Source organism: Panthera leo, chromosome C1, assembly GCF_018350215.1.
Source record: "Panthera leo isolate Ple1 chromosome C1, P.leo_Ple1_pat1.1, whole genome shotgun sequence".
In the NCBI taxonomy this organism is placed as follows: Eukaryota; Metazoa; Chordata; class Mammalia; order Carnivora; family Felidae; genus Panthera; species Panthera leo.
Window position 1 is genome coordinate 16,029,139 of NC_056686.1, and position 18,036 is coordinate 16,047,174.

Consider the following 18,036-nt stretch of genomic DNA (forward strand, 5'->3'; position numbering starts at 1 on the left):
TCTATTTCTCTTCCCATGGGGAAACCCCCCAGGGATCCATTCAGGATATAAACCAGAGATTCTAAACTGTGGCCTGTGGGCTTCACATTCCACCTGCAAGTATTTTTCTTGGGCCCACCGAGCACTAGGACATTTCTGAATTTGTTGTTAGCATATAAACATGAGATTCCTGGCTTTTTTTTTTTTTTTTTTTTTGGAAAAAGCAACAACCCGTCTGAGAGCTCGGTTTAGACCGGGTATTTCCTCTCCCCTCGGCCAGTTCACCCATTAACTTGTACCTTCCCGGCCCTGGAGGTCCTTGAGTTTATAACCCCCAATCCCAATCGCTGTTCCGCCCCCTCCCCTCCAACAGAGCCTCGGAAGAAGCATTTTGCCACAGACCATTTATTTTCTACCGCTGCAGCCCGATGCGCCCGTACCCATTTCGAGGTCGATGTTACCACCAGCTACAGGGTTTGGAGGTGGGCTCGGGGGCTCTCCAGCCCGAGCGGATTGCCTCCCAGAACTTGGGCAGGTGACCCAAGGAAAAGATCCCATTGCCGAACAAGGGGAGCTCAGGCAGCTTCGTCCCCGGCCTCTGCGGCAGCACGGGTGTAAGGCTCCGTCTCTGAAGCCGGGGTGGGCATCTGGCGCTGGCAGGCCCATCCATACACTGCAAAGCGTTGACGCCCCCGGTGGACGGCACCATGCAGGTGTTGGTGTAGTCGTCGGAGGCAGCCACGCCGGTGACGGGGTTGGAGTAACTACGGGGGAAGGCGTGGTCTGGGTGGTCCAGGTGGATGGAGGTGGCTGCACGCTCCAGGCAGTTGGCTGCAAGCCTGGGCAGGCTCAGTGACGATTTGGAGCAGAAGGCACTGGTGGATCTGTCAAGGTAGTTGATGCCTTTGATGAGTTGGTCCAGGAAGGTGGGGCTACAGGGGCCTGAGGGACGTTCTGTACAGAGCAGGTAGCGGGGGCCGCCGTGGTAAGCGGGTTTTCTGGCCACCTTGGGGTGGTTCGCCAGGTGGCTTGTCTCTACGAACTTGGAGTTGTAGGGGCGGCCCATGCAGATTTTCCTCACTGGGAGTCTGAAGAAGCTGGGGCTGTCGGGCTGCTCCGAGGAGGGGCTGCAGCTGCTGGTCTCAGAGCCGCTCGGGGTGCGGGGGCATTTGACACCATCAGCCCCGCTCACCCCGGGGCCGTGGGGCCAGCCTGGAGCCTGGGCCGAAAAGGACACGTTGTTGGGATGGTTCAAGCGGCTGTGGATGTTGGAACGGCTCACCGGACGTCCGGACATCGTCCCGGCTGGGCAGATACAGCCTCGTGGCGCCGACCTGCCGTGAGCTCACCTGGAGGCTGGCTACCAGGCCTGGTGAAGACAGTTGGGTCAGCTCCTCTCTGCTGCCTGCCCCCTCCCTGCACGCTTTCTCCCCGTGGGTTCCCTCTGGCTCCGGAGAGCCAACAGCACCCTTCTCCTACTCCTCAACCTCCTCCTAGGCCCTGGGGATTTTCAAACTGGAAAACAGACACCTTATTCTTCAGAAAGCAAGAGACGAGGCAGAAGGGGCGCCTGGGTGGCTCAGTCGGTTAAGCGTCCGACTTCAGCTCAGGTCACGATCTTACGGACCGTGAGTTCGAGCCCCGCGTCGGGCTCTGGGCTGACGGCTCAGAGTCTAGAGCCTGCTTCCGGTTCTGTGTCTCCCTCTCTCTCTGCCCCTCCCCCGTTCATGCACTGTCTCTCTCTGTCTCAAAAATAAAGTTAAAAAAAAAAAAAAGAGAGAGAGACGAGGCGGAAGGCAGGACCCTGAGAACAACTCAAGGCCAGAGGACCCTTAGGAAAAGTGGGGCAGTCTCCTTGATCCTTTGGCTCCGGCCCATATTTTGAAATTCCCATTTGCCTTTGGAGCAAGGACTCCAGAAGACCACAAAAGCCAAGGACTGAATCTCTAATGGGGAAATCCCAAGCACGGAGAGATACCTCCTTTCCAGAGTGTAATCATCCACTCTGCAATGCACCTGTTAGTAAAAAAAATGCATCTTAGGAGTGATGCAATGCTATAGGTACTCTCTCCGTGCCTGGCCCCTTGCTTATGTCTCACATGTAATTCTTGCTACAAATCAAGGAGGTGGTCACTATTCTACTCCTGGTTGATGGATGGAGAAACTCAGTCCCAGACAGATGACGTGACTCGTCTCAGATTACAGGGGTTGGAAGTGGTGGGGGCCGATGTACTGTCTTGGTCGTGTCTGATGACCCCTGAAAGACAATGCTATGTTGTTGGGGTGACTTTGGCCCTCCCTCGCAGTCTCCTAAGAAAGAGTTCTCACCACATCTGCTCTGCCTGCTGGATGGGGGCACAACTGGGGAGAACCAGAGAGACAGGGGTGCTTGCTAACCCCGTACCTAAGTTGATCCTGACTTTAGGAATCCCAAATGAGAGGGGGGAAGGTCATATGACAAGACTACTGATAGGGCTGGACTTATAAGGTCACAGCCTTCCAGGATATTCAGTCTTGGCCCTCTCGGGTAGTAGAAGGTCTCCTCATCCACTCCACAGGAGGAGGGGAATTGGGATTCCTACTCCTTGTGGTCCAAATGTGGGCACTTCGCCGAGACCTAGACCTGACCAGGCCGAGGAAATGCCCAGTCCATTTAACCCCACCTCCTGTCCCGGCCAAGGGCAGTGTAGTCCTCCCTTCCTCATCTCCATTGTCCATCGGTTCCCCAATACTCTCCTTCCCCAGCTAGAAGGTAGGTTCTGATTTCTCTCCCCCAGTACTGCCAGTTTGATGCTAATTTTCCACTTCCGTCTAGTGAGAACAGAGCAATATTTGAGCCTGTCCCACCCAGAAAACAGCTGCCTGCCCCTCTTCCAGCCCATGGCCCTCAGCTGCCCTTGTCCTTTGGGTCTGAATCGCGTGGAATGCACAGACCCTTGCCTCTTCCCTTCCGGGTCCAACCCCACCCTGTCTCCTCCTCCAGAAATACAGGAGGCAACTGAGGACTGACCCCCACAGAGCCCCACCCTTCCCTTCCTGGCTGGCAAAGCCCTATCTGCCATAAGGGCCCTCTGCCACGCTCACTCTGTCTTTAGGAGGTAGATGACTTAGCCCTCCTGTTGCTCTCCACTGGGGATACCCTCATGTCGCCACTCCAGACTGCTGGCCGTGTCATAGAATCACGGAATCTTACAGCTGGGAGGGGCCTCCAGAGGCCATCCTGGCCAGGCCCCTGCCTTAGGGCCCGCGCCGCTTTAAGCCCTCCAGGACAGATGGGCCCTATTTTTAAAATGAGACTGGGGTGGATGTTTTCCAGTGTTCCTTGTTGTTTTTCTAGTGTTTAATTATGCTGAGAGTCAGGGAGTTCTCAGCTGCCCCTGATATAACTCCCATCGGCCGTGATCAACATCAATCACTTCTCTTTCTTCACTGGCTCAGCAAACATTTATTGAGTCTCCCCAGAGTGTTGTTCCCTTCCAGTGACCCATTCTTGAGCCTAACTGTCTTTCCTTCCCCGCGGCAGTCAGCGATCCAGTGTCGAGTACCTGATGAGAGCTGGCCAGAACCTGAGATTCTTCAGCCAGCAAATCTCAGAACCTGTGTGCCCCCGACCCAGCCCTGGTCCTTAGGGGGCATCCAGTACATATTTGCTAAGGAAAGGCTCCATCCATCATTGCTTTCTCTCAAACATTGAAAATACAGTTTTACTTTAGATTTTGAAAAATTTTCAAACTTACTGAAAACTCACAAGACAACGAACTCCCAAGTAGTCTTCATCCAAATCCACAATTTATTAACACTTTTGCCACGTTTATCACCACACACACACACACACACACACTCTGATTATTATTATTTGGAGAGGAAGTCGCAGACAGCACTATCTTTTCCCCTTGAACACGTGGGCGTGTATCGCCCACGTGCCAGGTGAACGGGGACATTTTCTTTTCTTTTTTTGTAATTCAAATTTCAGATATTTATTAATCAGTGTAAACCCTAACACAAAACACTGATGTGAGTTCAGAGGAGAAATATTTCCTGGATAAGTGGAAAATTTTGTACGGAGGGCTTCTGGGAGACCTTCATTCTAAGCGGCTTGAGAGCGAGACATTTCATTTACAAGTCTGGAACTTTCTTCCTTCATTTTGCTGCAATCTACAATCGGTGAGTAGAGCTCGTGTTGATCATTGGGACCCAGTCAGTTCTGGGTTATTCTTCCTACCCTAACTGACATCTGGATTGGACCATGTCAGGGGCTGCTGTCGTACCTCCTGCTCCAATAAGTACGAAGAGGGGGATGGAGCTTGGATGCTTCTTGGCCTGACCGAGGATCTGTTGTAACATGGCTGTGGCAGAGGCCTCCGGTCCAGGAGAAGGAAAGATCAAATCTACAAGGCCTGGCACTAAGTAGTCCCTACCCAAGGATGAACAGATATCTCGGACATTTTCTTACGCATCCACACTACGATGACCCAAGTACAGGACATTCGGCAACGGTGGAGTCTGATCATGTAATGTACATTTCACCGACTGCCCCTCCGATGTTCCTCTTGGCAACTCTTCGGGCGCTGGAACCAACCCAGGAGCAAGCATGGCTTTTCGTTCTCAGGAGTCTTCGGTTTCCTTCAGCTGGGAACAATTCTTCAGCCTTTGTCTTTTGTGAGATGGACATTTTTTTTAAAGTGAATTAATTTATTCTGAGAGAAAGAGAGCCTGCAATCAGGGGAGGAGCAGAGAGAGAGGGAGAGAGAGAGAATCCCAAGCAGACTCCAAACTGTCAGTGCAGAGCCCGAGGCAGGGCTTGATCCCACGAAACGTGAGATCATGACGCCAGCCAAAGTCAAGAGATGGACGTTAACCAACCGAGCCACCCAGGCACCCCTATGAGATGGTCGTTTTTGAAGAGCTCCGCCACGTTGTTCCGGAGAAGGTTTTTAGTCTGATGTTTCTGAAGGATCAGACCCAGGATTATAAAGCGCTATAACACGGAAGCGTCTGTGGGCCCTCCTTAGCCGGCAGCCACTGAGGGTGAAAGGCCTTTTTGCCCTGGGGTGGGGTAGTTATAGATGCTGAAACAGGGAGCCCAGAGGAGGGATCAGAGGGCCCTCCAAAAAAGGAGGAAGAGGGGTGTGGGGGAACTCAGTGGACCAGGGAAGCAGCAGTATCAGCAGTTTCCTTGTGGGGCCTCGGCCTGGCCTGGTTCTGCTCTGGGCTGGGGGCCGGGCAGGCGGGCAGCCAGCCAGCGAGAGGGCTGGGACTCTGCACCGCTTGTCCTGAAGGTACCCAGGCATCGAGATCACTGGCCATTTCTGGCCTGGGCACCAAGAGCCTCTGGAAATAGCTCGAGGACAATTATTTTAGGAGGAATGTGCTATTCGTCCATCCTACCAGAAAGCCAGGCTGTGTCCCAGAAGATCAAGAATGCCCCTCTCTGGCCTCCCCAACTCCAGGGGATCTCTAGGTACTCTGGGGACCATAGAGGCCTTCAGAACCAGAAGGGGCAGGGAGCCAGAAGTGGGGTCGAGAGACTATAAGCCCTTTCCCCGGGTCGGGGGAGAGGAGGTTCTGTCCTCAGATCCCGGGCTCTCAGGGCCCCGTCTTGAGTCAGTCCAGCTGGTTAGGGTCCAGCTGACTCCAAGCATGAGGACATGCGAGGAGAAAGGTATGCAGAAGCTGCCTGCCCTACCTCTTGTCCAGCTCCATCCCCAAGAAACTGACATGGGTGGAGTACCTACCACGCGCCAGGACCTTCTACCCTCTCATTGAATCCTCACAGCGCCCCTAAGAGGTAGGTAGGTATTTTGTCTGCCAGATGGGGCAATTGAGACTCAGAGAGAGCAACAGACTTACCCAAGCTCACCCAGCAGTCAGAATTAGAACCCAGTGTTCCGGCTCCATCCAGAGGGGGCCACGCTTCTCACCCAGTGAGGACTCAGTAAGTGACCCCGTGAACCGAGCAGCACTGGGAGGCGTCTAGCCTGGAGACATGGATGGGTGGGCAGCTGTAGCCCTGTCTTCCACCAAACCCCATCCTCCACCGCCCGGCCAAGCCCAGCTGCCTCTCCCTCCCTAGCACTGCAAGGATGGATGCCAGAGTCTCAGAATGTCCTGGGTGGGTGCCCTGCAGAGTCTCCAGCCACAGCAGCCCCCTCCCTTGCCCAACCGGGGCCAGCTCCAACCGTTGGCTCCTCAGCTCCGCTGCCACACCAGCTGGGCTTTCCATCATTCCTTGCCCCTCCCTCTCCTTCTCATCCCCCCCCAACTCCCCCACGCCCCAGCAGTTCTACCTGTAACCTGTCCCCTCTTGTGCCCCCACCGGGTCCAGCAGGGGCCCTTTCTCTACCCCAGGCGTGAGGAGTTTGAGGGCATCCCGTTCCTCTGGGCTCCCCCAGAATGGAGGGAATAGCCTCCTTCTCCGGAGACCTTAGGACCCTGCCTCATTAGCACATATGCTGCTAGTTAACCACCCCCTATTCCTGCCCACCCCCCCCCAACCCCGTGCTATGTTACTCCCTTCCCCTGGGGCCAGAGATGGTAGGAGGGGTGTTCCCTTGTCCTTTCAGCACCTGGTTCCGGAAGTACCAAAGATAAGGAGCAAGCTGACTTCGGCAGCCGCAACTGTGAGACCGCCCCCCCCCCCCCATCAGTTCAGGAGACAGCTAGAGCCAAGCCACTTGGAACTTTCTCGGCTGTCCCACCCTGGCTGGAGGACATCTGTGCCCAGCCTCGGGCGACTATTACTGGTGTGACTCACCTGAGCCCTTACCTGTCACGGGGCCAGCCTGTCTGCAGGGCTGAAAATCCCTCCTGGGCTGCGTTCTGGCCCTCCCCTGGCTGCAGCCTCCTACCCACCCAAGCACCCTGAGTCACACACCCTCATGCCCCAACACCCTCAAGGATCAGGGCCCTCTGCTCGCAGGCTGCCAAAACAGCCTTCCCCAAGCCCACACGAGGCAGGTACAAGCCGGGACAGATTTGAGCTCAGGAGCACTGGGGCAGGCGTGGCTTGGCAAGAGCCCCAGCCAGCAAGAACTTCCCGCCTGCCAAGCCACCTCGGGGATTGTGGGGTAGAACAGCCAATGGTGGCAGGGCACAGGGCTCCTATCTTCATGGGGCCTGGGAAATTCCCTCGCCCCATGGCGGGGGGGGGGGGGGGACAATGGTTTATCTACAACCTTGCTGAGGGAAGACATAGGAAGTAGGACAGCAGGTACCTGGTTCTTGCTGTGACCTTGGGTAAGTAAGTGGTTGAACTTCTGCAAACCTCAATCTCCTGTTCTGTAAAAGGGGCAAGGAGGGTACCCAGTGATCATTGCAGACTGACTGGCTCGTAGCGATAACTAATGTTTACGAAATCCTCCCTATGTTACAGGCACGGGGGACCGGCAGCAGCGAGCCAATTGTTAAATACTCTGGAATTTGGTGACCAGGTTGTTAAACCACTGGTGGCTTGAAATCAGCCATGGTGGGGATATTTACACCACAGGAATTGGCAAAGCAGCAAATCAGATGTTTTCGTTTGTTTGGTTTTCTTTTCTGAGACCCAGCTCACCAGTATTCCACTGCAACCCTGCGACTACGGCCACGTGACTTAGCCTTTTTGAACTTCTGTTTCCTTTTCCAAAAAACCATAATAATAGTGGCCAATAGGTGCCCAATGCCTCCTGTGTCCCGGCTGCTCTGTGCAACTTTATGTGTGAACTTGACTGGGTCCCGGTGTGCCTACACGTCTGCTTATTTCTGGGTACGTCTATGAAGGCGTTTCTGGAAGAGATTAACATTCGAGTTGGGCTGAGTAAAGCAAACCCCAGTGTGGGTCAGCATCATCCAATTTGTGGAAAGCCAGAATAGAACAAAAAGGTTGAATTTGTTCTCTGACTGCCTGAGTTGGGCCATCAATCCAACATCAATCCTCCTGGTTCTTAGACCCTGAGACCCAGATTGGCTGTCTTGTTCTCAGCCCTTTTTGAACCTCACTACCTGCTTTCTTGGGTCTCAGCCTCCATAACTGCATGAGCTAATACCTAATAATAAATTTCTTTATATGCCCCCCCATATATATATATATGGAGAGAGACTAAAAGGTTGTATCCCCCCGAAATTCATATGTTGAAACCTACCCCCCAATGGGGTGGTATTTGAAGGTGGGGTCTGCGGGAGGTGAGTAGGTCATTGGAGTGGAACCCTCACGGAATTAGTATCCCTACAAAAGCGGGACCCCAGAGAACATCCTTGTCCCTTCCGTCATGTGAGGACACGGCAAGAAAGCGCTCTGTGACCCAGAAAGAAAGCCCTTACCAGACACTAAGTCTGCCAGTGCCTTGATCTTAGACTCCCAGCCTTCCAGAACTGTGAGAAATAAATAGTTGTTATTGAAGGCACCCAGCCCGTGGTATTTTTGTTATTGCAATCTGAACACAGACTAAGACGTATCTGTATTTCTTACTGGTTCTGTCTCTCTGGAGAATCTGGCTACTACACCGTGCTAAGTGCATTATACGCATTCGCTTGCTTATCCCTCGTTGCAACCTTATGAGGTAGGTGTTGCCAGCACCCCCACTTTTCAGAGGCGAAACTGAAGGACGGAGGTGAAGTGACTCACCTAAAGGAACCTGGACAAGGTTAGGAGCCCAAGCAATCTGGCTCCGATCTCTCTGCTTAACTGCTGTACCTACTGCCACCGTCACTTGGTCATTTATGAAGCATTTACTGAGGGGAGACACTGTGCTGAGCATTTTCCACCTGGAACGGGTCTACACAAACCCCTCCATCCTCCTGGGGTGACTTGTCCTTTAATAATCAAATCAGATAGCTCAAAGCGCCGTTTCACGTGCTCTGGGAAGTTTGGAACCACTTTTTCTGAGGAGTCCCAGGGGCCTGTTGTGGCCTCTTGTCACCACTCACTCTGCGTCCGTGCTTCTGGACCAATTCTCAGAGCCCTCTTGCTGCCCCACCTTCTGCGACTGTCACCTTTTTGCGGGTGTGCCCCACGTCCCGCCACTGTGACCGCTATTCCCTCATCTGTGCCGTAAACCACCGGAGACATGCAGCTAGTGTGTGTGACAGACTTTCCTAAAGGCACAGGGTGACAGAAGGATGACAGCACAGCACAGGACGAAAGCCAGCGCCCCCCCCCCCCCACCTTGGTATAAATGTGATGGTCTCTTGGCCTCCTCTCTCCTCAGGTTCGGGCCTCTCGCTGTGAGGCTTCATCTCACCTCCTTCCCCTCCCCCTCATCCTGGGGCAACTACCCCCTCAGGCCTCCCCGCTCAGGCTGCCGAAGACAAGGTCGGCACTTCCGGTTTGGGGCCGCACACCGCAAAACCGCGCCCTGGATTCTCAGCTGGGGTTGGGGGAGGTCACCTTCCATGCGAATGGGTCTTGCTCCCACTTTCCCCCACGGAGATGTGGAAGCAGCTTTAGATGAGCGGGTCCTTTCACTTACAGAGCGAGGTGAAAGCCTTGTCCTCCCGGAGAGGAATTTCACAGTGAGATTCTGCCTCGTCCTGGCTCTACCAGCTGTAAGACCTCGGGCGGGTTGCTTCCCTTAGCTGAGCCTCAAATTCCTCATCTGTAAACTGGGGATAATAAGAATACCTGCCCCACAAGGCTGATCCCTTGGCATGCTGTAAATTCTCAATAAATACCAGCTGTTCATTATTTGGTGGATGAGGAAATTGAATTCTAGGCCCAAGCTGTGTGTGTGTGTGTGTGTGTAATGTTTATTTATTTTGAGAGAGAGAGAAAGAGAGAGGGAAAGCGGGGAGGGGCAGAGAGAGAGGGAGACAGAATCCCAAGCAGGCTCTGCACTGTCAGCACAGAGCCCGATGGGGGCTCGAACCCACGAACTTCAAGGTCATTACCTGAGCCGAAATCAAGAGTCACTTAAACAACTGAGCCACCCAGGCACCCCAAGGCCCAGCTGTGTTATTAGCTTGCTGCATGACCTGGGCCTCAGTTTGCCCAACTGGAGAAGGAGAAGAGGGCACTAAACGGTCTCTAAAGACCATTCCAGGGGTACCTGGGTGGCTCAGTCGGTTAAGCTTCCGACCTCGGCTCAGGTCATGATCTCACGGTCTGCGAGTTCGAGCCCCACGTCGGGCTCTGTGCTGACAGCTCAGAGCCTGGAGCCTGCTTCGGATTCTGTGTCTCCCTCTCTCTGCCCCTCCCCCACTCACGTTCTGTCTCTCTCTATCTCTCAAAAATAAATAAAACATTAAAAAAAAAAAAAAAGACCATTCCAGACCTGTCGTTCTCATGAATGGCATCTGCGAGTCTTTAGTCATGCACCCTGTGAATTTCTTCATGTAGCTGTTCATTTGAATCCAATTTCTTCATGTAGCTGTTCATTTGAATCCTTTATATAATACACTAGTAAACATGAGTAGTGTTTTTCTAAGTTCTGCAAGACATTCTAGCAAATTACCAAACCAGAGAGAAAAGGATGGTGGGATTTTTGTCTAAAGTGCAGGCAAGCATATGGAACGTAGCCCCTTAACTTGTGCGATCTGATGGTAATTAACACCAGATCGATAGTGCCAGAAATGAGTTGAATTGTTGGGCACTCAGTGGGTGTCAGAGAATCAGTTGGTGTCAGAAAATACTTCACAGTCTCTGTTTAAATAAGCTCTTACATGGAGTCCACAAAAGGAACATGTCCTAGGAAGTAGGGAGAGCATCTGATTCAAGCTGGAAAGAGAGGCACTGGTAGTCACTGGGAATGTGGCAAAGCTTGATGGTAGGTTCCTAAGGGGCACAGTACTATTCTTCGTTTTTAAGGTTTTTTTTCTTCTTTCTTCCTTTTTTTTAAGTAGGCTTAAGTGGGCTCCACCCAGTGCAGAGCCCAATGTAGGACTTGAACTCAGGACCCTGAGATCATGACCTGAGCTGAGATCAAGACTCAGAGGCTCAACCGACTAAGCCACCCAGGAACTCCTTTAAGATTTTATTTTTAAGTAATCTCCACACCCAAGATGGGGCTCAAACTCACAACCCCAAGATCAAGAGTCATGTGCTCTCCCAACTGAGCCACCCAGGCAACCCGACATGCTACTGTTCTTTAAACTTTTTTGTATACTTGAAATATTTCACAGTCGACTTAAAAAAACAAACAAGCAAAAAGCATGGGTGGGATGCAGTAGAAAGAGCTTAGACGGAGCCTGGGGTCCTGGGCCCTAGTTTCGGTTATGCCATTGGACCACTCTGTGACTTGAGCAAGTCACTGCCCTTCTCTGGGCCACATGGGCCAGTCTCTAGCAGCTCTTCCAGTGCTAATGTTTTATTGGACAGTTTTCATTTACTTTGATCCAAACATGTATTGAATGTCTATTAGGCACTCATCTATTTACACATCTGATCTCCCAAGCAGACTCTGAGCCCCTGGAGGTTAGGGGCTGTCTCTCATCCTTGGCTCCCAGTGACCAGTACAGGCCCTAGTACTTAGTAGGTTTGCAGAAGGAAGAAAAGAAAGAAAGACAAGAAAGAAAGAAAGAAAGAGGAAGGAAGAAAGAAAAAGAAATAAAGAGAAAGAAAGAAAGAATGAGAAAGGAAGGAAGGAAGAGAAAGAAAGAAAGAAAGAAAGAAAGAAAGAAAGAAAGCAAGCAAGCAAGCATGCCAGTCCATGTCTTGGAACAGTTGGAACATGTCTTCCCCTGAAGGCTTTGGAGTCTGCAGTTGAGGACCTGATTGGCTGGGCATCCTCAGGTGTCCTCAGGACCAGAGCTCACTCCGTGGTGTTCCACCTGCCTGTGCCCCCGGGTTGCTTGTGCTGGGGTGGGAAGTGGGTGGGGGGGCTACAGGAGCAGGAGAGCCAAGTTCAGAGACAAGGAGGCCTCCACCTCCTACTCCAGAGAACTTGCTGGCTTGAGCACTGACCTCTGACCCAACCAGGAGAGTACCAGGAAAGACCGGAAGGTGAGAAACCTCCCCTGGGTTGGCCTGGGCCCAAGCCCCTACCAGGCACGAGCCAAGCCCCGAACCCAGTGGGCCAGTACCTGCCTTCCTTGTCCAGCCCAGCAGAGCTCAGCTGCTCTGCCCCAGCTCCTTGGCACTTTTCTTTGTCCCTGAGATCACTAGGAGTGGTTCAGTAAAAACCGGAGCAGCCTGCTGGATAGGGAGGGCAGCCGGGGTCAGGAGACCCCTTCAGAGGTTCAATTCCCACCTCTGCTGCCCTGAGCCTCTTCCTCATATTTCATGCTCAGGGTTGTTGTGAAGAACAAAACAGAGAAGGACTCGTACCATATTCAAGGGACTCAAAGATGAGCGTATAAATACAGTTAAAGCCACACGAAGACCTTGCCAACCCCACTCCCTCCCTTCTGGGAGGGTGCCACCATCCTGACTTCTGACGATCGTTGCTTTCCCTGTTTATTCTGTTCCTACATGTTGCCATATGGCATATCATCAATTTGCATGTTTTCAAATGCTATATATATTATGGTATACTGAATGCATTATTCTATAATTTGTTTTTTTAATTCAATGAAATGCTTTTGAGATCTATCCATATGGATACACGTAGGTCTAGCTCAATCATTTTCGCTCTTCAGTATTCCACTCTACAAATAGACCACAATTCATCCACTCTCCTGTCAATGTACATTTAGGTTGTTTCCAGTTATATTTTATTTCGAGCAGCCCTGCAACAGATAATCTTGTTAACAAATGAATTAAGCAGAGATGAGCATTTTAGGGAGCTCACATGCATTAACCAGCGCAGCTCACTATTCATTTTGATGACAGTAGTTTCCGAACCCAGGTGGAGGAAAACTACTTAACAACAAGGCAGATCATTTGAGGATGGGACTCTCCGGAACCAAGAGCAATAGTTTCCACCTTCTTTCTATTCAATGGTTCTTATATGCCAAGCCCAGTGCTAAGTGTTTTATAGCTCAAATGCTCATGAAAACCCTGTGAAGGAGTCACTGGTATTACCCTGGCTGAGGAAATTGAGGAGTGAGAGGGTGGGTTTCTTGGCCAAGGTCACACAGCTATGGTTGAGCTTTGAGTTCAAACCAAACCTGGGTCTGACTCCACCGCCCCTATTTTAACCAGACCAGAGAGGTCCCAAGTAGCATCTCCCAGAACTGTGGGAGCATAAGGACGAGAGGGACGGATCCACACTGAGGGATCCTGCACAAGATGCCAACCCCAGTCACCCTGGAAAGAGGGGGAGCAGTCTGGTGGGCAGCAGCGGGGGCGGGGGGGTGGGCCTCCGGGAGAAGAGATATTTCCGGCCAAAGCACCGAGGCCTCATGTTAGCACCGCCCCCCTTGACGCCCCTGCCCGCCTTCCCTGCATCTCTCCCTTTCCCCCATTTCTGCCCTTATCCGTCTGCTTTCCATCCCTCTTCCTGATTCTCCTCTTTGACCTTGTTCTCTTGAGTCAGCCTCTTTCTGTCTATTCTCCCAATCATCCGTCTATCCATTTACTCATCTGTTGGCCTATCGTGAGGTCAGCCGCAGCGCTGGAGCCCGGGTGATGCAGTCCCTAGCGTTGGTGAGGAGTGCGTCCATCACACTCAGCTAAACTCTCGTGAGGAACTCCTGAGACCTATCTTCTCTCTCCACCACACCCAGAGGCAAACATACCCTTACACAAACCAGGGAACCTACTAGAAAAACAAAAACAAAAAAGAAAAAAACTTGAGACGCGATCGTGGCTCTTGGGTGCCCCCTGCTGGTAGTTTGAGAGATTACATCCGGGGCTAGAGGGAATCCCAGCCTGACGGAGGGCGGGGCTGACATGGCTCCCCGAATTCACTCCTTAAGTGAGGCTCCTAAGGGTGGGCTTTTTGTCAGAAATGGTTCTTTTATTATCACTTATTTATTTTTGAGAGAGAGAAACAGAGTGTGAGCAGGGGAGGGACAGAGAGAGGGAGACACAGAATCTACAGTAGCTGTCAGCACAGAGCCCGACGCCAGGCTCAGACCCACAAACGGTGAGATCATGACCTAAGCAGAAGTCAGACCCGCGACCAACTGAGCCACCCAGGCGCCCCATAAATGTTTGATGCTCTAGGCTTTGCCTGGCCCAACCAGAGACCAGAGTAAGAAGCAGTGAAAGACTGTTATGAACCGAATGCTTAGTCTCCCCCAAGGTCATATGTTGAAATCCTAAGCGTGTGTGATAATATTAGAAGGCGGAGCCTTTGAGAGGCCAGGGGGTCGTGAGGGTGGAGCCCTTGTGAATGGGATCGGTGCTCCTACAAGAAGACACATGGCAGTTCGCTCCCTTGCTCTCCGCTCTCTGCCACGTGAGGGTATGAGAAGATGGCCACCTGCAAACCAGGACACTGGATCTGCTGGCACCTTGACCTTGGACTTCCCAGCCCCCAGAACCGTGCGAAATAAATATTTGCTGTTGAAGCCACCCAGTCTACGGTATTTTGTTCCAGCATTCCAAGCAGACTAAGGCGGAGATGTTTGTTTTAATGGGGGGGGGGGGGTGTGCTCCCTAGTGTGCATATGAGTCACATACGTGTGTTGGGGGGAGGGTGCGTGTACAGGCTCAAATTCTGAGCACATGCGTGCTGGAGATGTGCGAGCGAGTACTCCAACCCTGGGCACACCAGGTGCTCTCTGGGGAGATGAGTAGGAAGACGCAGCCTCCTCGTATGGAGATGGGACGCCTCTAAGGCACTGGCTCCCCGAGTTCCCTGTGGGACCGGGCCTCAGTTGTCCACTATCGCGCCTTGTCTTGGCCTCCTTCCCTTCCCCATCTTACTTCCCTGCTCCCTACACACGCTTCTCAGGATCACCTCCGACATCAACTACCCGCACCCAAATCCTTGTCTCCACGTCTGCTCCTGGGGCAAGGAAGGAGGCAGCCCCAGAGGAGGGGCCAATGCACTGAGGCTGGTAGAGCACAGAGATTGCGAGAGCCTGGGTCCCCTGTGTCATCACTGTGCCCCTGCGTTAATCGACTGGTGGTGACTGTCCCACCACCCCCTTCTGTTAGGTGAGAAAACCCTTACATTCAAGTCCTATTTATTTATTTATTTATTTATTTATTTAGGAGAGAGAGAGAGAGAGAGAGAGAGAGAGAGCAGGAGCAGGAGAGAGGTGCAGAGGGAAAGAGAGAAAGAATCTTTCTTTTTTTTTAAGTTTATCTATTTTGAGAGAGACAGAGACAGTGCAAGTGGGGGAGGGGCAGAGAGAGAGGAAGAGAGAGGATCCTAAGCAGGCTCCGTGCTGCCAGTGCAGAGCCCGTCACAGGTCTCAAACCTAGACCGAGAATTGGACACTCAACTGGCTGAGCTAACCAGGTGTCCCAAGAGAGAAAGAAAATCTTAAGCAGGCTCCACACTCAGTGCAGACGCCAACACGGGGCTCAGTCCCGCGACCCTGGAATCATGACCTGAGCCAAAATCAAGAGTTGGACGCTTAACTGACTCAGCCACCCAGGCGTCCCTTTAAGTCTCTGGATGGCATCATCTGTTACGTGTGGCTGAAAGCCTTCTAAGAATATGCACTCTCCAGGGTATATTCCATGTGAAGGGCAGGTCAGCAAACAGGTGAGGACAAGCCATAGTGGGTGGGGCACTGCTGTGTGTGCGTGTGTGTGTGTGTGTATGCGTGCACGCTGTGGACACGTCTGCACTCCATATGCATTGAGTGAGTGCCTGCTCTGTGCAAGTCCCCGTGTAGTGGCTGTGTATCTGGGACACTGAATTGGGTCACCTGGCATATTTGTGCATGTTCTGCGTGGTTCTCCTGTGAGTCCCAAGCTTTGTCTTTCTTGAGCCACCTCCTGTGTCCTCGGCCATCTACTTATCCACAGAACCCATCTGGTTATCAGGACAACTTCTGTAGAGTACCAGCTGGCCTCTCCGAAGGTATTCTTGTTCTTCTTGAGAATATTTTCCACTCAAGAATCAGAAAGATCTAGAATTTGAAAACACACCTTGGATCATGTTGTTCTCTTGTTGAAGGCTCTTCAGAGGCCTACTGGGGCTCTGAGGTGCCCGCCCAGCAGAGGCCTCGAGTTCCATCCCTCTCCTCCCCTCTCACAGAAGCTCCAGCCTTGGGTTTATTTCTCAGTGTCAAGGTTGAGCAGGGGGATGGACAGACAGAGTCCTGCAGGCTAGATTTCCCAGGCACACAGGACAGCTGGCTTCCAGCTGGGTTTAGTCAATGGAAGACACTGGTGGGAGACAGGAGGACTGGAGGAAGAGAAATCAGGGTATTTCTCTCCCTACATCTCCAACATGGCTCCCATTGGACAGGCCTGGGTTGCTGGGCTACCCCGGCTCCTGGGCTCCAGCTAACAGCATCCCCTCCCTCTATCCGTCCATCCTGGGAGTAGCTTGGCTAATCTCTGGGTTCTTCTACCTTCCCTGTTGGCTTCTCGGCACTTCTCTCACCTGGGTAACCAATTCCCTGAATTAAATTGAGATTTCTGTTTTCTGGCTTGACCTTGACAGATGCTGACAGCCATCTGCCTTCCAGCCTGAGGAGGAGGCCAGCAGCCTGTGTAGGGCAGAGCCACTGGCATGGCGGAGGAGTGACCCCGGACTTTGGTGTATCTTCCCATGCTCCCCCTGCGTCTGGACTTGAAGTCGCACCCTGTGAGACAATACATTTCCCAATGGTTTGGATAGGGCTTCTCGCTGCTTGCATCTGAAAATGTCTATAGCATTTGGTGCCAGAGACTGGTAGCTGCCCCGGTGCCCATTCTCCCTTTCTCCCACGATAACAGACCTTTTCCTTGCACACAGGGCATTGTCTAGGCTCCTAGGCAGCCAGGGGAGGCCACGTGCTGATGTGTGACCTTGGTCAGAAGAGATGTGTGCAAATTCTAGGTTAAGTGCTTAAAGAGAGAGCACATTCTTGCCCTTTCCTTTCTCTGTCTGGAATGTGAGTTTGGTACAGGAGCCGTTGCATACTGTGTGAGTCTCCTGAGGCCACAAACTGGGTTGCTTGAACCATAGAAATGTACGCTCACAGTTCTAGAGGCTAGAAGTCTGAAATCAAAGTGTAAGCAGGGTTGGTTCCTTCCGGGGGCCATGATGGAAGTTGCTGCTTCAGGCCCCTCTCTCTCTGGCTTGTGGCTGGCCGTCTCCCCTCTGTGTGTTTGTCTCTGTGTCCAAATTTCCCTTTTATAAGGACAAGTCATGTTGGAGTAGGGCCCACCCAAATGACCTCATTTGAGCTAACTGCATCTGCAAAGACCTTATGTCCAAATAAGGTCACATTCTGAGGTACTAGGAGTTAGGACTCAACATCGGAATTGCGGGGGACACAGCTGAACCCATAACAAATGCCTCGCAGAGGAGGGCCCCCTCTGGAAACCTCGGGATAGAAAGAACAGATGGCTTCACGGAGCAAAGCAGTTGGACTCTGCGGTTAGAAGAGAGTACGTCTCTATCTTATTTTACGCACTGCTCTTAGGGGTCTCTGTCACATTCAGCCACACTAAGGTCCGGGAAGGGAACAGAGGTCAACCCCAAGAGGTAATAGAGGAATATTTAATCAAAGTGCAGACAGTGTTGAAGAAACTCCCAAGGGATGGTGAAGCATCCCAAGGTTAGCAAGAATGGGAAGCTGATACTATCCCTGGGCCCCAAGGGACAGAGAGAGGAGGTAGTTAAAGGAGCCCAGAGGTAGTTGCTGTGGGAAACGAGGCCTCCCGCCGGGAGCCAGGGCCTCTGGTGGAGGAATGCAGCCATTGCATAGCTGAGGCCCTGCAGAAAGGGCGCTGGCAAATAGATCCCCAAACTGCTTTCTCTTCCTGTCCTCCCATCTCCGCTGGTGGCTTCCCCTAAGTGAACCAAACCCAGAGGACAAAGGAGCCCGCCGATGCCATCCATCAGGCCAGCCGGCGGGGCAGGGTGGGGTCAGATGGAGAGCGGATGGAGAGTATCCGGCAGAATGGCACCCAATTCCTGCTGCCGTGATCTGTCATCCTTCCAGAAGGATTGCTGGTGACCAGGACAGTGCCTGGAAAAGAGTAGGTGTTCCACAAATACCTGTTGAAGGTGTATGTGCCAGAAGGGCAACGGGGTAAGAGCAGGGGAAGGAGACACCTCCAGTCTCCCCTTCACCACCCCCCACCAC

General features: G+C 52.4%; 1 protein-coding gene and 1 pseudogene across 1 annotated transcript; both read right to left on the reverse strand.

Moving 5' to 3' along the window:
- Positions 1 to 366: 366 nt before the first annotated feature.
- LOC122227326 lies at positions 367 to 3,150 on the reverse strand. The gene is made up of 2 exons (XM_042951728.1): positions 3,064 to 3,150; positions 367 to 1,348 (listed from the first exon to the last, which is right to left on the reverse strand). The coding sequence occupies exon 2, from the start codon at positions 1,274 to 1,276 to the stop codon at positions 437 to 439; it is 840 nt and encodes a 279-aa protein (XP_042807662.1). The 5' UTR covers positions 1,277 to 1,348; positions 3,064 to 3,150; the 3' UTR covers positions 367 to 436.
- Positions 3,151 to 4,066: 916 nt separating this feature from the next.
- On the reverse strand, positions 4,067 to 4,323 carry LOC122228535 (annotated as a pseudogene).
- Positions 4,324 to 18,036: the final 13,713 nt, after the last annotated feature.

What these genes read in the sequence shown, in the direction of transcription:
- LOC122227326 (XM_042951728.1), bottom strand. Translation starts at nt 1,276, where the DNA reads ATGTCCGGACGTCCGGTGAGCCGTTCCAACATCCACAGCCGCTTGAAC.